Raw genomic sequence first — 19,465 nt, 5'->3', positions numbered from 1 at the left:
TTGTAGTGTTTATTGTAGAAAACAAACACTTTTTTCCCTTCAAAGCTCTTCACTTAACTGGTGAAGCTTGAATAAAGATTACCTGACTAGTGACACACATAGCGATGGTTTATCATGCAGAAAATTGTGAGGCGTTTGCCAGTTTAACCATCAATAATAGTATACGGTTGGAATGACTGAGGCATTCAGCATAATTTCTTTCACAGTATTGTGCCAGTTTTGTGACAGGCTGTTTTGAACAAAGGCCAAGATAGAAGTGTGGAGACACAGGAGGGGATTGTGAAAGGCCATTTTCACAGAGCCACAGGTCTGCTTTGCCAACTTGTCATGCTTATATTGAGCAAGCATGCAGGAATGCATGGTGGCATTCACAGCTATGTCATACTTCAAATGCTTTGGACAGGCAATGCAAGTGATGGAAATTACTTTTCACAGGCTTCATTGCAAAATTGAATTTTGTTGAGGACAAAAAGGCAGCTCAAAGATTGTCTTGAAAATGTGTCATGGGCACCACTTTCTGTCATTGTCATTTAATAGCTCAAATACCTATGTACTTCTCTGTGTTGCAGGTAAGTTAAGCTTCGGTCCAGTTAATGTTAGAAATACCATGTGAGCCAGCACTTGTAGATTCCAATAGGTAATGTACATTTCAGGACTTATACCACACATTCTTCTTTATGTTTGTATGCAAAGGATCAAGTTGCACAATCGACTAGAAAATAGCACAAAGGAAGAACACTTTCGGATTCTGATTATAATGCAATCAATACTCAATTACCTGTGAAGTACTGTGGGACCTCTGGTGCCCTCACTGGTCCAACGCTTCTCTAAGGCTCCTCATCCACCTCTTTGATTTATGGGCCCTGCTCTTGAACCTTGCTTGTCCTTTTTAGAGGGAGAAAATATACATCACTTTTATGGAGTACTAACAATTAAATCACTTTTAGTTTTCTATCTAAACTGTTGCAAGGGTAATAAAATGTTTGACATAAAGGCATTTTAAGGTGAGCATTTGTAATGGAAAATATTTTAGGCTGAAAGTCTGCATCACCTTTAGCTAAATGTACCCAGTGGTGTAAAGTACTACTTAAGTAGTTTTTTGAGGTATCCGTAGTTTACTTTACTATTTATATTGTTGTCAACTTTTACTTTTACTCCACTACAATCCTAAAGAAAATAATGTACTTTCTACTCCATACATTTTTCCTGACACCCAAAAGTACTCATTACATTTGGAATGCTTAGCAGGACAGGAAAATGGTCTAATTCACACACTTAAAGAGAAAATCCCTGGTCATCCCTACTGCATCTGATCTGGCGGACTCAATAAACACAAATGCTTTGTTTGTAAATTGTCTGTGTTGGAGTGTGCCCCTGGCTACCCGTAAAATTTAAAAAGCAAGAAAATCGTGCCGTCTGGTTTGCTTAATATAAGGAATTTGAAATGGTTTATACTTTTACTTTTGATACCTAAATATATTTTCAATTACATTTACTTTTGGTGACTTTCACTTAAGTCATTTTATATTAAGGAATCTTTACTTTTACTCAAGTATGACAATTAGGTACTTTTTCCACCACTGTATGTACCACAATTTACTATGACGTACAGTACCAGAAAGGACTTGCAATAGAAAACAGCACACGCAATCTATTGCCATGGTAGGAAAAAAAGAGAAGTGCATTATCATGAGGATGCAAATGTCTCTGCTTGGACTGAGTTAACATATCCGTTTCCTGCATCTAAGAAAAGGAGAACCGCAACAGTATAGGTGCTACCTGACAGTCTTAAGAAAGGAATAGTTGTAATAGGAGTTGAATTAGAGTGCTTTTTATTGTATGATCAACATTACTGTTTCATTCTAAACTAAATTGGTGCCTACATTGGTATTGTAGCACCATCTCATGAGCATAATGTGTATTGCATGTCGTTGTCCCACACAATAACCTCTGATATTGAATGTGCAATCTAGAACTTCAATTCCCACTAAAAATTAAGTGTTGCACTTGCCCACTGACGTCTAACAACACTTAGGAAGACACAAACCCGAAGAAGAGGTACAAGTAAACGCACTAGTTGATTTAAATTTAAAAAATCTGATTGTGTTTGTACCTTCTCGTTACCACAGAGGACAGGAACTCATTGCAAAACGTTACTTATACCAAATTTTTTTTATTTTTTTTTAAGTTTACAATAGACATTCGCTTTATTTATAACAAATACAAACCACCAAAACATTAACAGGCACTTAGTATGCATGACTGACAACATATTGATATGTAAAATATAAAAAATGGAAGTAAAAGGATACCATAAATGTTAATGCATATGGATGTATTTTTTAACTACTCTACTACATGCTATGGGTACGGAAAATAAGTTGTACAGTAATTGTATTATTATAAGGCAATATAGTTGTTTTTTTTATCACTGGATAGCTCTTGTAAGCTTTGGCATGGTGTATGTGGAGAATTGTCATAGATTAGGTTTGAACAATTTTGTCTGTCGATACACATTTCAACACAGCATTAAATTTGCCGGTATACATCAATATCGTTTCCCATACATAGCTAACGTGTTTTTGTCACTAATAACATATTTTCTCAAACTGTAAGATCATTTAATAAGCCTCAATATGAGCATTTCTTCTGTTTCTTTTGCATCTTAAATTCTAACAAACATCTAAAAACAATTCCATCACGTTATGAAATGTATGACGTATTATAACACTACCACAGAATTTGCAACAATGAGACTCTTAAATAACAACCCTGAGAGCAATGCATAAAAACAGCTAATACATCAGGTGAGTGGTTACAACTTATATTACGCATACACAATCCTATTGGAAAAGTTTAAAAATGACATTTAATCATGATATAATTAGTGTGTTGTGCAAGATAAGTTAAAGCTAAGACATTGAAGGTGCAAAGTATCTTTCCTGTTAAAAAACCTAGAAATGTAAGTCTGACATACATGACTGTGCCAGTGTTGAAATGACAGGTCCTAATACTCTTGTTGTAGGTCTACAGAGAAGTTCTGTATTCTTTCCACCATGAAGAAGCAGAGTGTTCCAGTGAAGCCCAAGATGACCATAATGAGCAGTTGCCATGTCAACAGCAAGTAGCCACTGTAGAAGAAGGCAACTGCTGCAAAAATGGACTGGCAAAGGAAAGAAGAAAACAAAAACTTGTTGAAAGTAATACAAAGAGTTGACTTTGTGTTAATACTCTGTCACAGTAATGTATGAATTGTGTCTTAGATTGTGAGTTCTTACAGAAAACTAATGTAATAAAAGAATTGGTACATACAGCTATAAAATAACAATAATGCATGTTTGTGTGGCTAAATAGACCGACACAAGAAGGCCTTCAATCGTCCTTCCCTCTAGTTATTCTTACAATATAGGGATACACTACCGGTCAAAAGTTTTAGAACACCTACTCATTCAAGGGTTTTTCTTTATTTTTACTATTTTATATATTGTAGAATAATAGTGAAGACATCAAAACTATGAAATAACACATATGGAATCTTGTAGTTACCAAAAAAATGTTAAACAAATCTAAATATATTTTATATTTGAGATTCTTCAAATAGCCACCATTTTCCTTGATGACAGCTTTGCACACTCTTGGCATTCTCTCAACCAGCTCACATGGAATACTTTTCCAACAGTCTTGAAGGAGTTCTCACATATGCTGAGCGCTTGTTGGCTGCTTTTCCTTCACTCTGTGGGTTGACTCATCCCAAACCATCTCAATTGGATTGAGGTCAGGGGATTGTGGAGGTCAGGTCACCTGATGTAGCACTCCATCACTCTCCCTTTTGGTAGACTAGCACTTACACAGCCTGGAGATGTGTTGGGTCGTTGAAAAACCAATGACAGTCCCACTAAGCCCAAACCAGATGGGATGGCGTACCACTGCAGAATGCTGTGGTAGCCATGCTAGTTAAGTGTACCTTGAATTCTAAATAAATCACAGACAGTGTCACCAGCAAAGCACCCCCACACCATAACACTTCCTCATCCATGCTTTACGATGGGAAATACACATGCGGAGATCATCCGTTCACCCACACCACGTCTCACAAAGACACGCTTGTTGGAACCAAAAATCTCCAATTTGGACTCCAGACCAAACGACACATTCCCACTGGTCTAATGCCCATTGCTCATGTTTCTTGGCCCAAGCAAGTCTCTTCTTCTTATTGGTGTCCATTAGTAGTGGTTTCTTTGCAGCAATTCGACCATGGAGGCCTGATTCACACAGTCTCCTCTGAACTGTTGATGTTGAGGTGTCTGTTACTTGAACTCTGTGGAGAATTTATTTGGGCTGCAATTTCTGAGGCTGGTAACTCTAATGAACTTACCCTCTGCAGCAGAGGTAACTCTGGGTCTTCCGTTCCTGTGGCGGTCCTCATGAGAGCCAGTTTCATCATAGCGCTTGATGGTTTTTGCAACTGCAGTTTAAGCAACTTTAAAAGTACTTGAAATGTTCCATATGGACTGAACTTCATGTCTTAAAGTAGTGATGGACAGTCGTTTCTCTTTTGAGCTGTTCTTGCCATAATATGGACTTGGTCTTTTTTTCCCCCTTTTTTCCCCCTTTATTTAACCAGGTTGAGAACAAGTTCTCAGAACAAGTTCTCTTTTACCAAATAGGGCTATCTTCTGTATACCCCCTTACCTTGTCACAACACAATTGATTGGCTAAAACACATTAAGGAAAGAAATTCCACAAATAACTTTTAAGGAGGCAAACCTGTTAATTGAAATGCATTCCAGGTGACTACCACATGAAGCTGGTTGAGAGAATGCCAAGTGTGTGCAAAACTGTCATTGCAAAGGGTGGCTATTTGAGGAATCTCAAATATGAAATAGATATTTTGATTGGTTTCACACTTTTTTTGTGACTACATGATTCCATGTGTGTTATTTCATAGTTTTGATGTCTTCACTATTATTCTACAATGTGGAAAATAGTAAAAATAAAGAAAAACCCTTGAATGAGTAGCTGTTCTAAAACTTTTGACCGGCAGTGTACATCAGCCTACGCAATACCTAAACAACAGCCATAAGTTATTAATTAACTATACTGCAATGAACTACACCCAGCTCACCACAGAATCAGTTGCTGTTACATATGTTTTAGTAAACGATCAGCTGTATCAAACTCTCTCGGGGGTTACCTGGATGAATTTGAAGATGGCAAAAGCAGGCGCGCTTTGCTCAGCATAAACACGCCCCAAGATGCTGTACAGTTGAGTGTTGAAACAGCTGTCACCGAGTCCAAGCAGGAAACTACACAGCAATGCGATGGAGATACTAGGAAACAGATAGGAGACGCTCAACTGTGAGGGGGTTACAACAGGTCGTTTTCAACTGACATGATTTCTGATTAATATTTAAACATTATACAGCCCTGCTTTTATTGTTTTTTTATATTAAAACGATACCTTGGTGTCAGATATGGCTTGTTCAGTGTGCTAGTTTTTAAAACCACAGGGGCATCATCTGGGATGTTGAGGTAGATCAAGTAGAAGGCGACAAAATGGACGACCATCCCAAGGAAGACTACAGATGTCCGTCTGAATCGGTTGTTCTTACATGCTAGTCCAAAGACGCCTCCACCTGACAAATCACATCAGATTACTGTCAAACTAGTTCCTTGTTAGATAGTAACACCAACATAAGAGTGATGGGTAAAAGTTACACTGGGCAACACAAACCTACCAACTATCTCTCCAATCCCCACCACGATTCCGGAGATCCCAATCAAGCCTTTAGCTGCCGCTCCAAACTCTGTTGTTGCCCCGATACATGTCCCATACACACCACTGTAGAAAGATAGCTCCAGACCTACGATGACAACACGCTGCTAAAAACACTATTCCTCAGGGAAATGTCTGGACTTTTGGTTGTGCAGTACAATCTACTTACCACTGTATGCCATGCAACAGCTCAGGAGCAATTTGGTTTTGGTTTTGAGCAGTTGCAGGATTGTCTCTGAAGAGAAGGAGACACACAAGGAATTACTTTGGATGACTAACAGGATAGTAAACAGTGAAACAACAACATAAACGAGGTAACAGAGGTGTCCTTTAACCCAACGAAATAGATCAGTGATTGATTGTATAAAAACGAATGTGCCTGTGAAGCTACATTAACTTACTGAACTCTGACTTTGCATCTTGTACTGCAGAGTTGGCTCTTTGCTTATACCTGCCAAACATTAAGATGGAAAATGATCAAATTAGCAAGACAAATACATTATTTATTTTCAATACTGTGATATTCAAATTCATAGCAGAATGAATAACCACCATTTAAAACAGAGACACCAACGCTGTGCCATGGATTCCCATTGGAATAAGGGTACAGTGAGAAAGTACTGTCAATTAATTAGGAAACTAACATCATGCGAGACGAGAGCAACGGCTGGCCTTCCTCCTCATTGAGCATCTCCTCCTCTGTTGGAAGAGTCTTTCTCAGAACCAGGAAGCTGAGTGTTCCCAGCACTGAGGTAACCAGCAGACCTGTAAAGATAGTCTTTCTGCTCCTATCTGAGAGGGACATCAAGAACAAAGGAAACAGTGTCAAACAGACAACACACACCATTATTAAGCAGGGCAACAATATTCTAAGGACATATGAGTCATATCCTAAATGAAAACAAAGATGCAATTGCAAGTTTTCATTAATGTTAGTTCTATTTTCTCTATATTTTCCCATTGGATGATCTTCACATGCACATACCTGATATTTCTAGCCTTCCATTCCAATCAAAATAAATGTAAAGATTGCCAAATAACATGCTGAAAAAGAAAACAATGTGTTACAATTACACCTTCTGCTCTAGGCCACCAAATAATGGAAATGACTGCCATTATTATATAGCCTACCATTAATATATACTATTAATATACCTGCACTGTAAAAGGGCCCAAAACATCCCTGTGTTCCTATTGATGGTGGAAGCATCAGAGTTCTCCACAAGGAAGTGTCCTTGGGCTGTCCAAAGCACTGATGAAAGGAATACAAAGAGTGAGTGAGAGAGGCTGATTAGGAACTGCAGATGTAATGAATAGAGATGGTTGCTATTTGATGACATTTGAATAGATCAAAATGCATTATCGGGGAACTATTCAGGGAAAATGTGTCCATTTTGTTTAGCACAAAACTAACATTATCAAAAATTCGGTTCATCTGCCCTAAGAATTCTCATTTAGCTCTCCCATTTGTAAAATGTTTGCTTTGCTTGCGATCAGAGATAACGAACATAACCCAAGCATTTCCCTTTCTGTAAATCATTAACAAGCTCCATTTCAGACATCATAACCATGGTAACCTTTGTCCAATGCTCAGCAACTGACAAGACAGACTCAATACTCTTTACCATGCATACAGGACATATGCTCCTTCTTGATTTGATCTGCCGTACCCATATTGATAACTGTTTATAATACTGTGTAATTACTATGGCATTTGATCTACTTACAATTTACAAATCATTATTCCGACAGCAAAAAATGGGTAAACTCAGTTTACAAATTTGTTAGGAATGAATGGCATGCGTAAGAGAATAGCAGACTCCAGAGGAGTCTTTGGATTGGATTAGGCATATGCACAAAGAGGTGAAACATACACTACGTGACCGAAAGTATGTGGACACCTTCTCGTTGAACATTTCATTCCAAAATCATGGGCATTAATACAGAGTTGGTCCTTCCTTTGCTGCTATAATAGCCTCCACTCATCTGGAAAGGCGTTCCACTAGATGTTGAGACATTGCTGCGGGGACTTGCTTCCATTCAGCCACAAGAGCATTAGTGAGGTTGGGCGTGATTAGGCCTGGCTAACAGTCAGCATTCCAATTCCTCCCAAAGGTGTTTGTTGCGGTTGAGGTCAGGGCTCTGTGCAGGCCAGTCAAGTTCTTCCACACCGGTCTCAACAAACCATTTCTGTATGGACCTCGGGGCATTGTGCACAGGGGCATTGTCATGCTGAATTAGGAAAGTACCTTCCCCAAACTGTTGCCACAAAGTTGGAAGCACAGAATTGTCTAGAATGTCATTGTATGATGTAGCGTTAAGATTTCTCTTCAAGTAAATGGTCTAGCCAGAACCATGAAAAACAGCCCCAGACCATTATTCCTCCTCCACCAGACTTTGCACTAAGCATTCGGGCAGGTAGTGTTCTCCCGGCATTCGCCAAACCCAGATTCGTCCATAAGACTGTCATATGGTGATGCGTGATTAATCCCTCCAGAGAACTCGTTTCCACTGCTCCAGAGTCCAATGGCAGCGAGCTTTACACCACTCCAGCCGACACTTGGCATTGCACATCGTGATCTTAGGCTTGTGTGCGGCTGTTCGGCCATGGAAACCCATTTCATGAAGCTCCCGAAAGAACAGTTCATGTGCTGATGTTGCTACCAGAGTTTGGAACTCGGTAGTGAGTGTTGCAAGCAAGGATGATTTTTACGCACTACGTGCTTCAGCAATCGGCAGTCCTGTTCTGTGAGCTTGTGTGCCCTCCCACTTCGCGCCTGAGCCGTTGTTTCTCCTAGACGTTTCCACTTCACAATAACAGCACTTACAGGGCAGAAATTTGAAGAACTAACTTGTTGGAAAGGTGGCATCCTACGACGGTGCCACGTTGAAAGTCACTGAGCTCTTTAGTAATGCGATTCTATAGACAATGGGTCGCTATGGAGACTGCATGGCGGTGTGCTCGATTTTATACACCTGTCAGCAACGGGTGTGGCTGAAATAGACAGATCTACTAATTTGAAGGGGTTTCCACATACAGTCCTTTGTATATATAGTGTTTATGACTTTATACCAAACTGTCATGTAAATCATGAGAGTTCAATGTAAAAACATATTTGTACCAATATGTAATGATGTGAATGATTCTGTAGTCGGGGAATGTTAACCAGATACCAGAGGGAACAAAGGAGAGATCCCATGAAACCGGACTTACTGGCTGCTCCTATGCCGATTAGTACTGAGGTGAAGTAAAAGGACCATGTTGATGGGGTGATGAATACAGCTACGTAACCACTATGAAAAAGAATGGAACCATAACAAACAACAGCACATGACCTTGTTATAACTAGACAACTACTTCAGACAGAAATATCAATCAACTACTGATCTGCAAAAAGAAAATGAATGGGGGTAATTCCTTTAGAATTCTTGATACTCACCTGTAAAGAATTCCACTGAAAAACATTGTAAACTGTGGTCCAATTATTGCAACAACAGTTGGAGCTAACAAATTTGAAAACGAAAAAATTCCATAGATGATTCCAAGGCTGTTGTACAAGGACAGAAAGAAAACAGTACAGTAGGAAAAAGTTTAGTGTCTGGTATAAGGGTCAATGATTCTGAAAGACGCACATTATCTCGCCCACTCTTTTCGCTGGGATAATGTGGTTTTCAAATATTTAGCCTATGGTAACACCATCCAACTCACCTGTGATAACCACTTCCAGTGAAGGTATCATTGTCCAGGCTTTTAACTATGGTTTGCTATAAAATAGAGGAGAAATGGGATATTAATGTGAGCGAGCATATGAACATAGAAAATATGTTCTCAAATATTGCTGCCACCACTACCAATGTGCCCTGTGGATATTGACCTTTACAATTACTAATTTCAGTAATTCCTTTGGCATGACAATCTATTGACTGATGAAGAAATTGGAAACACAAGATGCGTCTGACCCAGGACTCCTCCAACAATGCACCACTGACAAGGCTGCTGAGGACATCATGCTGGAAGATGCAGAGGGAAATAAACTGATGCAATTTATCATGGGGTAAAAGTTCTTAAACTTGAGAGTCAAAGGCAATGGACTTGAAAAAAGCAAAGCATAACTGCAAAATGACAACAATTCCAATCAAATTTTATTGGTCGCATTCCCATATTTAGCAGATGTTATTGCGGATGTAGCGAAATGCTTGCGTTCCTAGCTCCAGCAGTGCAGTAATATCTAACAATTCACAACAATACACACCGATCTAAAAGTAAAAGAATGGAATTAAGAAATATATAAATATTGATGTACCATGAATGATAAACAATTATGACATGTCTAATGTAACCAGTTTTAAGATATCAAACAGCTACCAACATTCGATAGCAGTTATCAATGGGTAACAACTGCCCATTGTCTCAAGTTAAATTGACTATTTAGCAAAAAAAAAAACTGATCAGTCAATATATTACAAACATGTCAAATGACAACAGATATTATATTTCTGATTAATTAAGAGTATGTAGCCTACATGACATGTAATTTGAAGGGGAGATGTCAAACAGCTGTCAATTTCAGATAAATTAGCTAGCTCGGGAAGTTGCTAGTATCTGAAATATGATTGAGTAGGCGTGAATTGTCTCCAGTGATATTGACTCTAGCAAACAAAACAAATTACCAGTGAATATAGTTTGCCTAGGTAACGACTTCAGCTACGGTCACACAAGTGAAAGTGTGTTCTTTGACTTACTTCAATGTTTCCACAGGTGGTGAAGGCAGTGAAAATTAACAGAAATCCTAGTCCCAGAATGACAACGTTGTAAATCCTGAGGTCTGCCATGATTATATTATTCTTGCACCACCTCTTGGTAGATGTCCCAGGTCGCTACACAGCACTCAATGCAATGAGATCAGATTATTCCAACAGTTACACTTCTTGCGTCGACCAGACATTTCTGAGATGGCTAAGCAAATACAAAAAGCATAGAATATAGCTAGAGACCCCCAGGCTTTTGTTGGACAAGCACTTTTCGGCTACTCTTCTTCAAAAGTCCATATGGTAACTTTTCTTCCGCACGCTCTCTGTCAATACGTTATCAGCACGAGCCAATTCAACATAACCCTACCATTAGCACATTTGGTAGATTGTTGTCGTTAGTAGGCTATGTATCTAATAGCTAGCAAGCGACGTTTCTCGTGATCGCATACAATACGACCCAGCTTTATGTCGTTGTTGTGAGGGGGGGACGGGGGGGGGACTTTCATTAGAAACCAAGCATACAGTTGAGATTTATCAAACGCTTTACAGTCAATGGAAGCCCCGTAGGACCAATACACGTCAGCGTGTACGTTTCCCAGCAGTCTCACTTCATATTGTACACAATCATCATGGCGACCCAGGATGGTAGGTATTGAAAAAATATAATGCTATGCTTTCCCACATATCTATGCGGTGCAATTTAGCAATTTTCAATTCATTAATGTAGACGTTTAATTGTATTTCTGGCGTTGGTGCAAATTCAACATGTCAATGGGATTTAAAATCATATTTTCTTCATAATCCAATGTTCGCCCGGTTATCCTGGTCACTGGCTAGCTGCTAGCCAACCATATTTAGCTAGCTAACGTTAGCTCTTTCGATTTTGTTACATAGCCAAAATAACTAGAGCTACTGTTACATAAGTTGTAATTTGATTCTAGAAACCTAGGGCAAATGTAATAAGTGTAGCTATCACTATGTTATTTTGTAGCTATCAACATTAGCTATATTAGGCATTTATAAGCTAGCAAGTTATATTAAATATCTAGCCAACTCTATCTGACTGCAAATGTAGCTTGGTTGTGTCAGCTAACTTAGCTAGCATGACTAGGTAGCTAGCAAGTTAGCGCTATTTGCAAATAAGCTACAGCAGCTCGCTAACAGCCACGTGAGATGTCAGACTTAGCTAACGTGGCTAAACGACCCACAGAATACCAAATAGGTCAACCAGCCAGTTGCTTGCAGCTGCTTTGTCATAACAAATGAACTGCATGAAGCCATACTTGCTAGTTATTACTTGGCTGAGGAGACTTAATGTGACAAACTATTCCCAGACATTGAGTTTTGACCAACTATGGCTTTGACATAGCTGTGCCTGGCTGAGAATTCTTGTGGAGCTGAGAATTGTCAGCTAACGTTAAGCTATGCCTTTCATAATCCTTTCATAGGAAGTGAAGAAGTCGTAATGGAAACTGAAGCCACGTTGAAAGAGCCACAACCACTGTGTGAAAATGTTGGCAAAGGGAATGCTGAAGTATTGGAAACTGTGTCTCGGACAGATAATGCCGGGGAAAGCTCTTCAACTCAGGACCCTACTGTCAGCAATGGAGATGACAGTGATGAAGGAAAGGAGATGGTGGATCTAAAGATTATTTGGAACAAGAATAAGTATGATCTCAAAATTCCGTTAGATGGCACTGGAGCCAAACTGAAAGAGCGAATCCATTCACTCACTGGTAAGTAGTTGTTTAGGCTTGCGTACTAACTACTTGGATATGTATAACAGTCACAGTGTTGATTAATGTCTCTCAACCGCCCTTTCTTTTTCTCTATGTTAATAGGTCTTCCACCTGCTATGCAGAAGGTGATGTACAAAGGCCTGCTACCAGAAGATAAGACGCTACGTGAAATTAAAGTTACAAATGGTGCAAAAATAATGGTGGTTGGATCTACAATAAATGATGTACTAGCTGTAAATACTCCAAAAGAGGTTATTCAGCAGGAAGTTAAAGCTGAAGAAAACAAAAAGGAACCTTTGTGTCGGCAAAAAGTAGGACTTTTCAACGTCTTTTGAGTTCCATATTTGTAAATAAACAACTTATTTGCCCAAGGTATAGTCACAGGTTATGATATTTTTTATTCAACTGTGAACTTAAAATAATAATGTATTGAATTTCAGCAACACAGAAAGGTGTTGGACAAAGGCAAACCAGAGGACATAATGCCATCTGTTAAAGGAACGAAGGTGAGTATTTTCAACAAAACCCTAATGATGGTTGGGAAAGTATGCTTTTAATGGTTGTTTTACACTGAGTATACCAAGCATTAGGAACACCTTCCTAATATTGTTGCAGCCCCTCTCCCTTTGCCCCCAGAACAGCCTCAATTCCTTGGGGAATGGACTCTCAAGGTGTCCACAGGGATGCTGGCCCATGTTGACTCCAATGATTCCCACAGTTGTGTCAAGTTGGCTGGATGTCCTTTTGGTAGTGGAATATTCTTGATACACACGGGAAACTGAGTGTGAAAAACCCAGCAGCGTTGCAGTTCTTTACACAAACCAGTGCGCCTGGCACCTACTACCATACCCCATTCGAAGGCACTTCAATCTTTTGTCTTGCCTGTTCACCCTCTGAATGGCACACATACACAATCCATTTCTCAATTTTCTCAAGGCATAAAAATCCTTCTTTAACCTGTCCTCCCTTTCATCTACACTGAATTTAAGTGGATTTAACAAGTGACATCATTAAGGGATCTTAGCTTTCACCTCGTCATTCTATGTCATGGAAAAAGCAAGTGTTCCTAATGTTTTGTATACTCAGTGTATATTGCCCTGTTTGTAATTTTCTCACAGATATTTCCACTGTATCACGGTCAGGAGCTTGGAGATGGTTCATTGTGAATTACTTCCTTGTTCTTCCACTAATGACCAGCAAGTGATCTCTCATTTGTTACACAGGAACGCTTACCAACAGTGCCTTTAGCTGGAATGTACAACAAATCTGGTGGAAAAGTTCGTCTCACCTTCAAACTGGAACAAGATCAACTGTGGATTGGAACTAAGGGTGAGATGACCCCCTGGTTTGGTTGGATTGTGTATAAGGAAAAAGTGTTATGGCACTCACCCTTATCTGTGTATATTCTCTCCTACAGAGAGGACAGAGAAAATCCCAATGGGCTCCATCAAACATGTGGTGACTGAACCCATTGAAGGCCATGAGGATTATCACATGATGGTAACACGTTTCCTTACTACAAACTGCACAAGCCAGAATGGCAGTTGATGTAATGTATGTTTTTTTTCCATAAACACATACATTATTTTGTTAAAAGTAGATATCTTACTGGCATTTATGGTGCAATTCATTTTCTGTCATTCACTTTCCTAGGCGTTTCAGTTGGGTCCAACAGAAGCCTCTCAGTATTGGGTCTACTGGGTGCCAATTCAGTTTGTTGATGCAATCAAAGACACAGTCCTTGGAAAGTGGCAGTATTTCTAATGTGCCTCTATTTCTAATGTGCCTCTATTATTGACATTGAAGAACTGTGATCTAGAACAGGAACATATGAAAATGGGGATCTGGAGACAACAAGGAGTCCTAAGGAACTTAACATTGAAGCATATTAGAAGCAAACTGAAGGATGCCTAAGGACTAATCATATTATTTGGGGTTTCAAGTGCACTATGAGGCAGCATCATATTCCTCAGCCCAGTTCATCGTTCATTTTTTTTTGCGCAAACCCAAGGGAAAACAATAAAACTAAATGTACAGAGATTGCTGATGCATTTCTCAGTTATTCTTAAAGTAATAAAATATATTTAAGAAAAAATTATATAGCTGCACTTGTATGGTAGCCTATGTTTATTTATTCTATGGCTCAACACAAGCAAACTTGCCAAAGTTGAATACGGTTTCTAATGGTCTCAAGATACTGGTTTACCTGTAGTCATGATAAATGTTCATGTTAACAGAAATTATTGAAACATCTAATGAAATGTATGAAGATTCCCTCAGCAGAAATAGATCACTATATAATTTAAAGTAGTAAGAAACTTATGTAAGTTTTGCTATTTACAATCATCATTTATAGTTGAGGTGGGATTTCTGTTGATTATTTAAGAAGAAGGGTGGGTGCTGTGGTATGGTGTGGAATAATCTCACAGATGATTCAGAACATGTTTCTTTTCAGCATCAGGCCAGATATTGAGCATTACTGCAATCCAATGTCATGCTATCATGAGGCCTCTGTCACATGCAAAGGGAATTAGTATAATCACATGGTTTAGATCAGGGATGGGCAACTGTTGGGGTCACAAAAAATCTGAACTCATGGGCCGCAGTTTTTATTCACCTTTATTTAACCAGGTAGGCAAGTTGAGAACAAGTTCTCATTTACAACTGCAACCTGGCCAAGATAAAGCAAAGCAGTTTGACACATATAACACAGAGTTACACATGGAGTAAAACAAACGTACAGTCAATAATACAGTAGAAAAATAAGTCTATATACAATGTGAGCAAATTAGGTGAGATAAGGGAGGTAAAGGCAATAAATAGGCCATGGTGGCGAAGTAAATACAATATAGCAATTAAAACACTGGAATGGTAGATTTGACAGTAGATGAGTGTGCAAAGTAGAAATACTGGGGTACAAAGGAGCAAAATAAATACAGTAGGGGAAGAGGTAGTTGTTTGGGCTATTTATAGATGGGCTATGTACAGGTGCAGTGATCTGTGAGCTGCTCTGACAGCTGGTGAAGAAAAAAAAGTCCCCCCCTCATCACCACATTAGCAACCTCCCTCTTGACAGCGGATATGTCATTTTCCTTTAGAGTTTATTTAGTACAATTCTACACATTTTGTGATAGGGTATAGAGAAAGTGTTGCTGTTTTAAAGCAAGTTTGCTGCAATTCTACACATTTTGTCATGTTTCAGAGAGAAGATCTTGCAATTATATAACACATTTTTATATAATTCTACAAATTTTGCCCTGGGGCAACATACAAAAAACTGTTTTCCTCTTTCCTGTAATTCTACACATTTTGCCATAGGGTGGACAGAGATAAATGTTTTTAATATGATATCTGAGTAAGACTGACTAACAAAATCAATGGGGGCCTCCCGGACGGTAAATCGACCATGATTACTAAGTTTAGATACTGTAGCTGGCCGCTACACTAATTTACCAGTCTAAAAATGGTTAGCTGAAATGGGCTATGTGAGTGACTATCAGTGACTGACATAACAAGAGAAAAACTGCTAATGCTCAACCAAATTTTGAAATTGCACTTTGTGTATTCTACTATTCTAGCTTGCAACAGTAACTGAGACACCCACTGAATTAAAAATACATTTGATCCGAGGGCCCATCCCTGGTTTAGATGCACTATGCTGTTCCTACAGGAGAGGGCCAGAATGTCACACTTTTACATTTCTCGTTTATAGCAATATCATCTGCCGTGGGTATAATTTCTCAGAAATGCAAAGGCCTTAATGTATTTAATACAGATAAAAACTAGTAACTGCAACATTCATATACATTGCTTTATTTAATTTAAGAAGTATTCAAACACTGAAAAGCATACAAAGTCCAAGTTTGCTTTGCATTTGCCAATGTCCATACAAATTTCCAAAGCATAAAAATGTATTTTTTCAAATCTGCAAAAAATGTACAGACACTTTAAAAGCAAATAACTGAAATAAGTTGTTTGGGACTGGCATTGTAGTGATATTAACTGGTTATACCTTTGCCAGTAATAAGGTCATCAACTGAGCAGATATTGAACTAAATGTCAATTAAGAATCTAGCTTATAAGAACATATCAGTGTTGTCTAGCGTTAAAAAACATATATTGCAACCATCTCTTGGAGTTGTCAGACAACCGTCAATTTAAACATTGTACTTGACATACAACTATGATGCTTATAATGATAATATTACAATGGTTACAGTTGTTATAATAATATTTCAGTTTCCAGTCTATGAATATAAAGTCATTTTTATTGACATCGACATGGCTAGAGAAAGACCTGACCCTTTAACCCAGGTGGCTCCAAGTTTCCAGTGAAGATCATCACCCTTTCGTATACTCAATGGGTTATTATTCATCCTTGGTTGTATCTCCTCAGACCTTATTAATATAAAAAATGCACCTAAGTGGTCAGCAAATGCAGTCCAGTAGTCTTACACATTTTCATAATAATGATTCAATCTGATTGCGCAAACAGCCCTCTCTTGTCAGTATATTTGTGACATCGTACAGGCTGGTTTAATGGCTCTTTCAAACTACCAAACGTTGTAATGTAGATTCTCTGAAACATGGTAAATGATTTTGTGTTATATTAGCTATACAGTAGTGAATAAATTACACTGAAAAAATATATAAACGCAACATGCAACAATTTCAAAGATTTTACTGAGTTACAGGTCATATATTGAAATAAATTCATAGATTTCACATGACTGGAGAATACAGATATGCATCTGTTGGATACCTTAAAGGCATGACTATGAGCCTCAGGATCTCGTCACAGTATCTCTGTGCATTCAAATTGCCATCAATAGAATGCAATTTTGTTTGTTGTCTGTAGCTTATGCCTGCCCATACCATAACCCCACCGTCACCATGGGGCACTCTGTTCACAATGTTGACATCCGCAAACCGCTCGCCAACACGACACCATACATGTCGTCTGCGGTACTGAGGCCGGTTGGATGTATTGCAAAATCCTCCAACAATGGAGGTGGAGGTGTCTTATGGTAGAGAAATGAACATACAATTCTCTGGCAACAGCTCTGGTGGACATTTCTGCAGTCAGCATGCCAATTGCACCCTCCCTCAAAACATGTGAAGTGTGGCATTGTGTTGTGTGACAAAACGGCACATTTTACAGTGGGTTTTTAATGGCCCCAGCACAAGGTGCACTTATGTAATGATCATGCTGTTTAAACAGCTTCTTGATATGCCACACCTGTCAGGTGGATTGATTATCTTGTCAACAGAGAAATGCTTACTAACAGGGATGTAAACAAATAAGTGCACAAAATTTGAGAGAAATACGCTTTTTGTGTGTATCGAACATTTCGGAGATCTTTTACTTCAGCCCATGAAACATGGGATCAACACTTTACATGTTGCGCTTATATTTTTGTTCAGTGTAGTTAAAAAATGGCCCCAAATCACTACAGGCAGCAGTGTTAGCCGCACTTATTCGACAGTCAATGGTTGCCTAACTAGTGTGTACCATAATCCATTATCAACAGTCTCCCTGATCTATATAAAGTTCCAGAGCTCAAACAAAAGGTAGATATGAGTGTTGGACATCTTTCTTTTTACAGGCCAAAGAGTACCATCCAATATGCCACGTACAAACCTCATATGTTGTCTAAGTGAGAGACTCTGTACCAGGTTTTTGTTAATGTGTTATGAGGAAAAAGCTACAACAATTTTGAGCATGTTGATTTTCCTCAGGTAAACCAATAATTTTTTTTACAAAGGAAAAGTACTTCTGTTCATGTGATTCATTTATGGTTACTACTTAAAGTATGTTGATTGAGCATCACTGCTTGAAATGTAAAGGAATAAAAACGATAATTGTTTACATTTATGATGATGTTTTGTAATTCTTAGTATAAAAATGGTCTAAGTGGGATGCCATAGGCTAGGGACATTTCTTATGCCATGTCCTATAGAGATCATGCACACTGAAAGGTGATCTAATCAGTAGTTCAAAAGGTTTATTGTAAGACTTTCACCACAAAGATACGCTTGTTCAGGTTAATTTGAGACAGTAGAGCAGTGGACTTTTAATGGGTAACGTCCAGACATAAAATATTAAAAAGTTTAACATTAGATGCAACGTCTTTTTTTTTTTTTTTTTTTTTCTTTTTTTTTTATTGGGGTGGATCAGCTTAATATTGCGGAAAGAATGTTGCTTCCAATGTAATTGTCTGCATCATTTCCAATCCCCCATATTTTTTTGGGTAAATATATATATCCATACACGCATGCATACATATATACATATATACATACACATACCTATATAGACATACATACTTTTTTAAAGAATATACCTTTATTATTATTCCCCGCAACCCTACCACCGCTCCCCCAATTGGAGTAAACTAATAAACACTTCTGCTTTTACCTTCAATTTATACATCTTATACCTATTTTACAGACACAGACTACTTTATAATAGTTCTCTCTTGTTTGTTCTTAGTCCTTCCTCTATTTCTGTTGTCCATCCAATTTTATTTCCACTTGTAACTGTGCTATTTCACAAAAGCTCCGCACCTATACACATTTCACAGATCCCGTATGCCCTACATTGTTTATCTTGTTATTAGTCCCACCCTTCAGTTCCACTCAACCCTTCCCATCTATCTTCCAACATCATCCATTTCGGATTTTTATTTGCCATATATTTTTCAACTGTGCTGTGATGCTTCACAAAAGATTTGAACCTTCCTATTCTCATAGCTTCTACAGATTGTAAATTAAAAATAAACATTTTTGCTAAAATAATTATTATATTATTGATTGATTGACTATGGCTTTTCAAATCCCCCAGTATTGCTATCTGTAGCGTTAGTTCTAGGCAAATGTTGCAATTCTTCAGCCATTCCTGGACCTGTGACCAAAAACGAGCTACATATGGACAATACCAAAATAAATGATCTAATGACTCTGCCTCCTCACAACAGAATCTGCAGAGCTGGGAAGATTGTATACCCCATATATATAACATTCTATTAGTTGCAAGAATTTTGTACAGTAATTTAAATTGAAAAATTCGAAGTTTTGAAACCCGGCGTTGTTTTGCGTATCAATTCATAAACCATGTGCCATGGAATGGGTACATCGAAAATCTCTTCCCAACTATTTTGCAATTTATATGGCACAGCTGTCAGTTTTTTGGTCCTTA

General features: G+C 38.4%; 2 protein-coding genes across 4 annotated transcripts; one reads left to right on the top strand and one right to left on the bottom strand.

Moving 5' to 3' along the window:
• Nucleotides 1-1,913: 1,913 nt before the first annotated feature.
• On the bottom strand, nucleotides 1,914-11,016 carry LOC120034094 (UNC93-like protein MFSD11). The gene is made up of 13 exons (XM_038980527.1): nucleotides 10,520-11,016; nucleotides 9,486-9,541; nucleotides 9,217-9,324; nucleotides 8,991-9,070; nucleotides 6,932-7,028; nucleotides 6,762-6,820; nucleotides 6,421-6,568; nucleotides 6,178-6,227; nucleotides 5,946-6,011; nucleotides 5,739-5,864; nucleotides 5,462-5,636; nucleotides 5,195-5,330; nucleotides 1,914-3,163 (listed from the first exon to the last, which is right to left on the bottom strand). Exons 1-13 carry the CDS (start codon nucleotides 10,607-10,609, stop codon nucleotides 3,008-3,010), a joined length of 1,347 nt encoding a protein of 448 aa, XP_038836455.1. The 5' UTR covers nucleotides 10,610-11,016; the 3' UTR covers nucleotides 1,914-3,007.
• Nucleotides 11,017-11,054: 38 nt separating this feature from the next.
• LOC120034093 (ubiquitin domain-containing protein UBFD1-like) lies at nucleotides 11,055-14,365 on the top strand. Of its 3 annotated transcripts, none has more exons than XM_038980523.1 (7): nucleotides 11,055-11,173; nucleotides 11,977-12,264; nucleotides 12,370-12,578; nucleotides 12,708-12,773; nucleotides 13,491-13,596; nucleotides 13,685-13,767; nucleotides 13,921-14,365. In XM_038980523.1, exons 1-7 carry the CDS (start codon nucleotides 11,158-11,160, stop codon nucleotides 14,029-14,031), a joined length of 879 nt encoding a protein of 292 aa, XP_038836451.1. In that variant the 5' UTR covers nucleotides 11,055-11,157; the 3' UTR covers nucleotides 14,032-14,365. The 3 variants fall into 3 exon arrangements, with proteins under 3 accessions (XP_038836451.1, XP_038836454.1, XP_038836452.1); XM_038980526.1 differs by having other exon boundaries at nucleotides 13,685-13,816; nucleotides 13,921-14,037; XM_038980524.1 differs by having other exon boundaries at nucleotides 13,685-13,821; nucleotides 13,921-14,037.
• Nucleotides 14,366-19,465: the final 5,100 nt, after the last annotated feature.

This window comes from Salvelinus namaycush, chromosome 41, assembly GCF_016432855.1.
Source record: "Salvelinus namaycush isolate Seneca chromosome 41, SaNama_1.0, whole genome shotgun sequence".
Classification (NCBI taxonomy): domain Eukaryota; kingdom Metazoa; phylum Chordata; class Actinopteri; order Salmoniformes; family Salmonidae; genus Salvelinus; species Salvelinus namaycush.
Note: the sequence above shows the minus strand (reverse complement) of the source record. Positions and strands in the feature narration are given on the sequence as shown.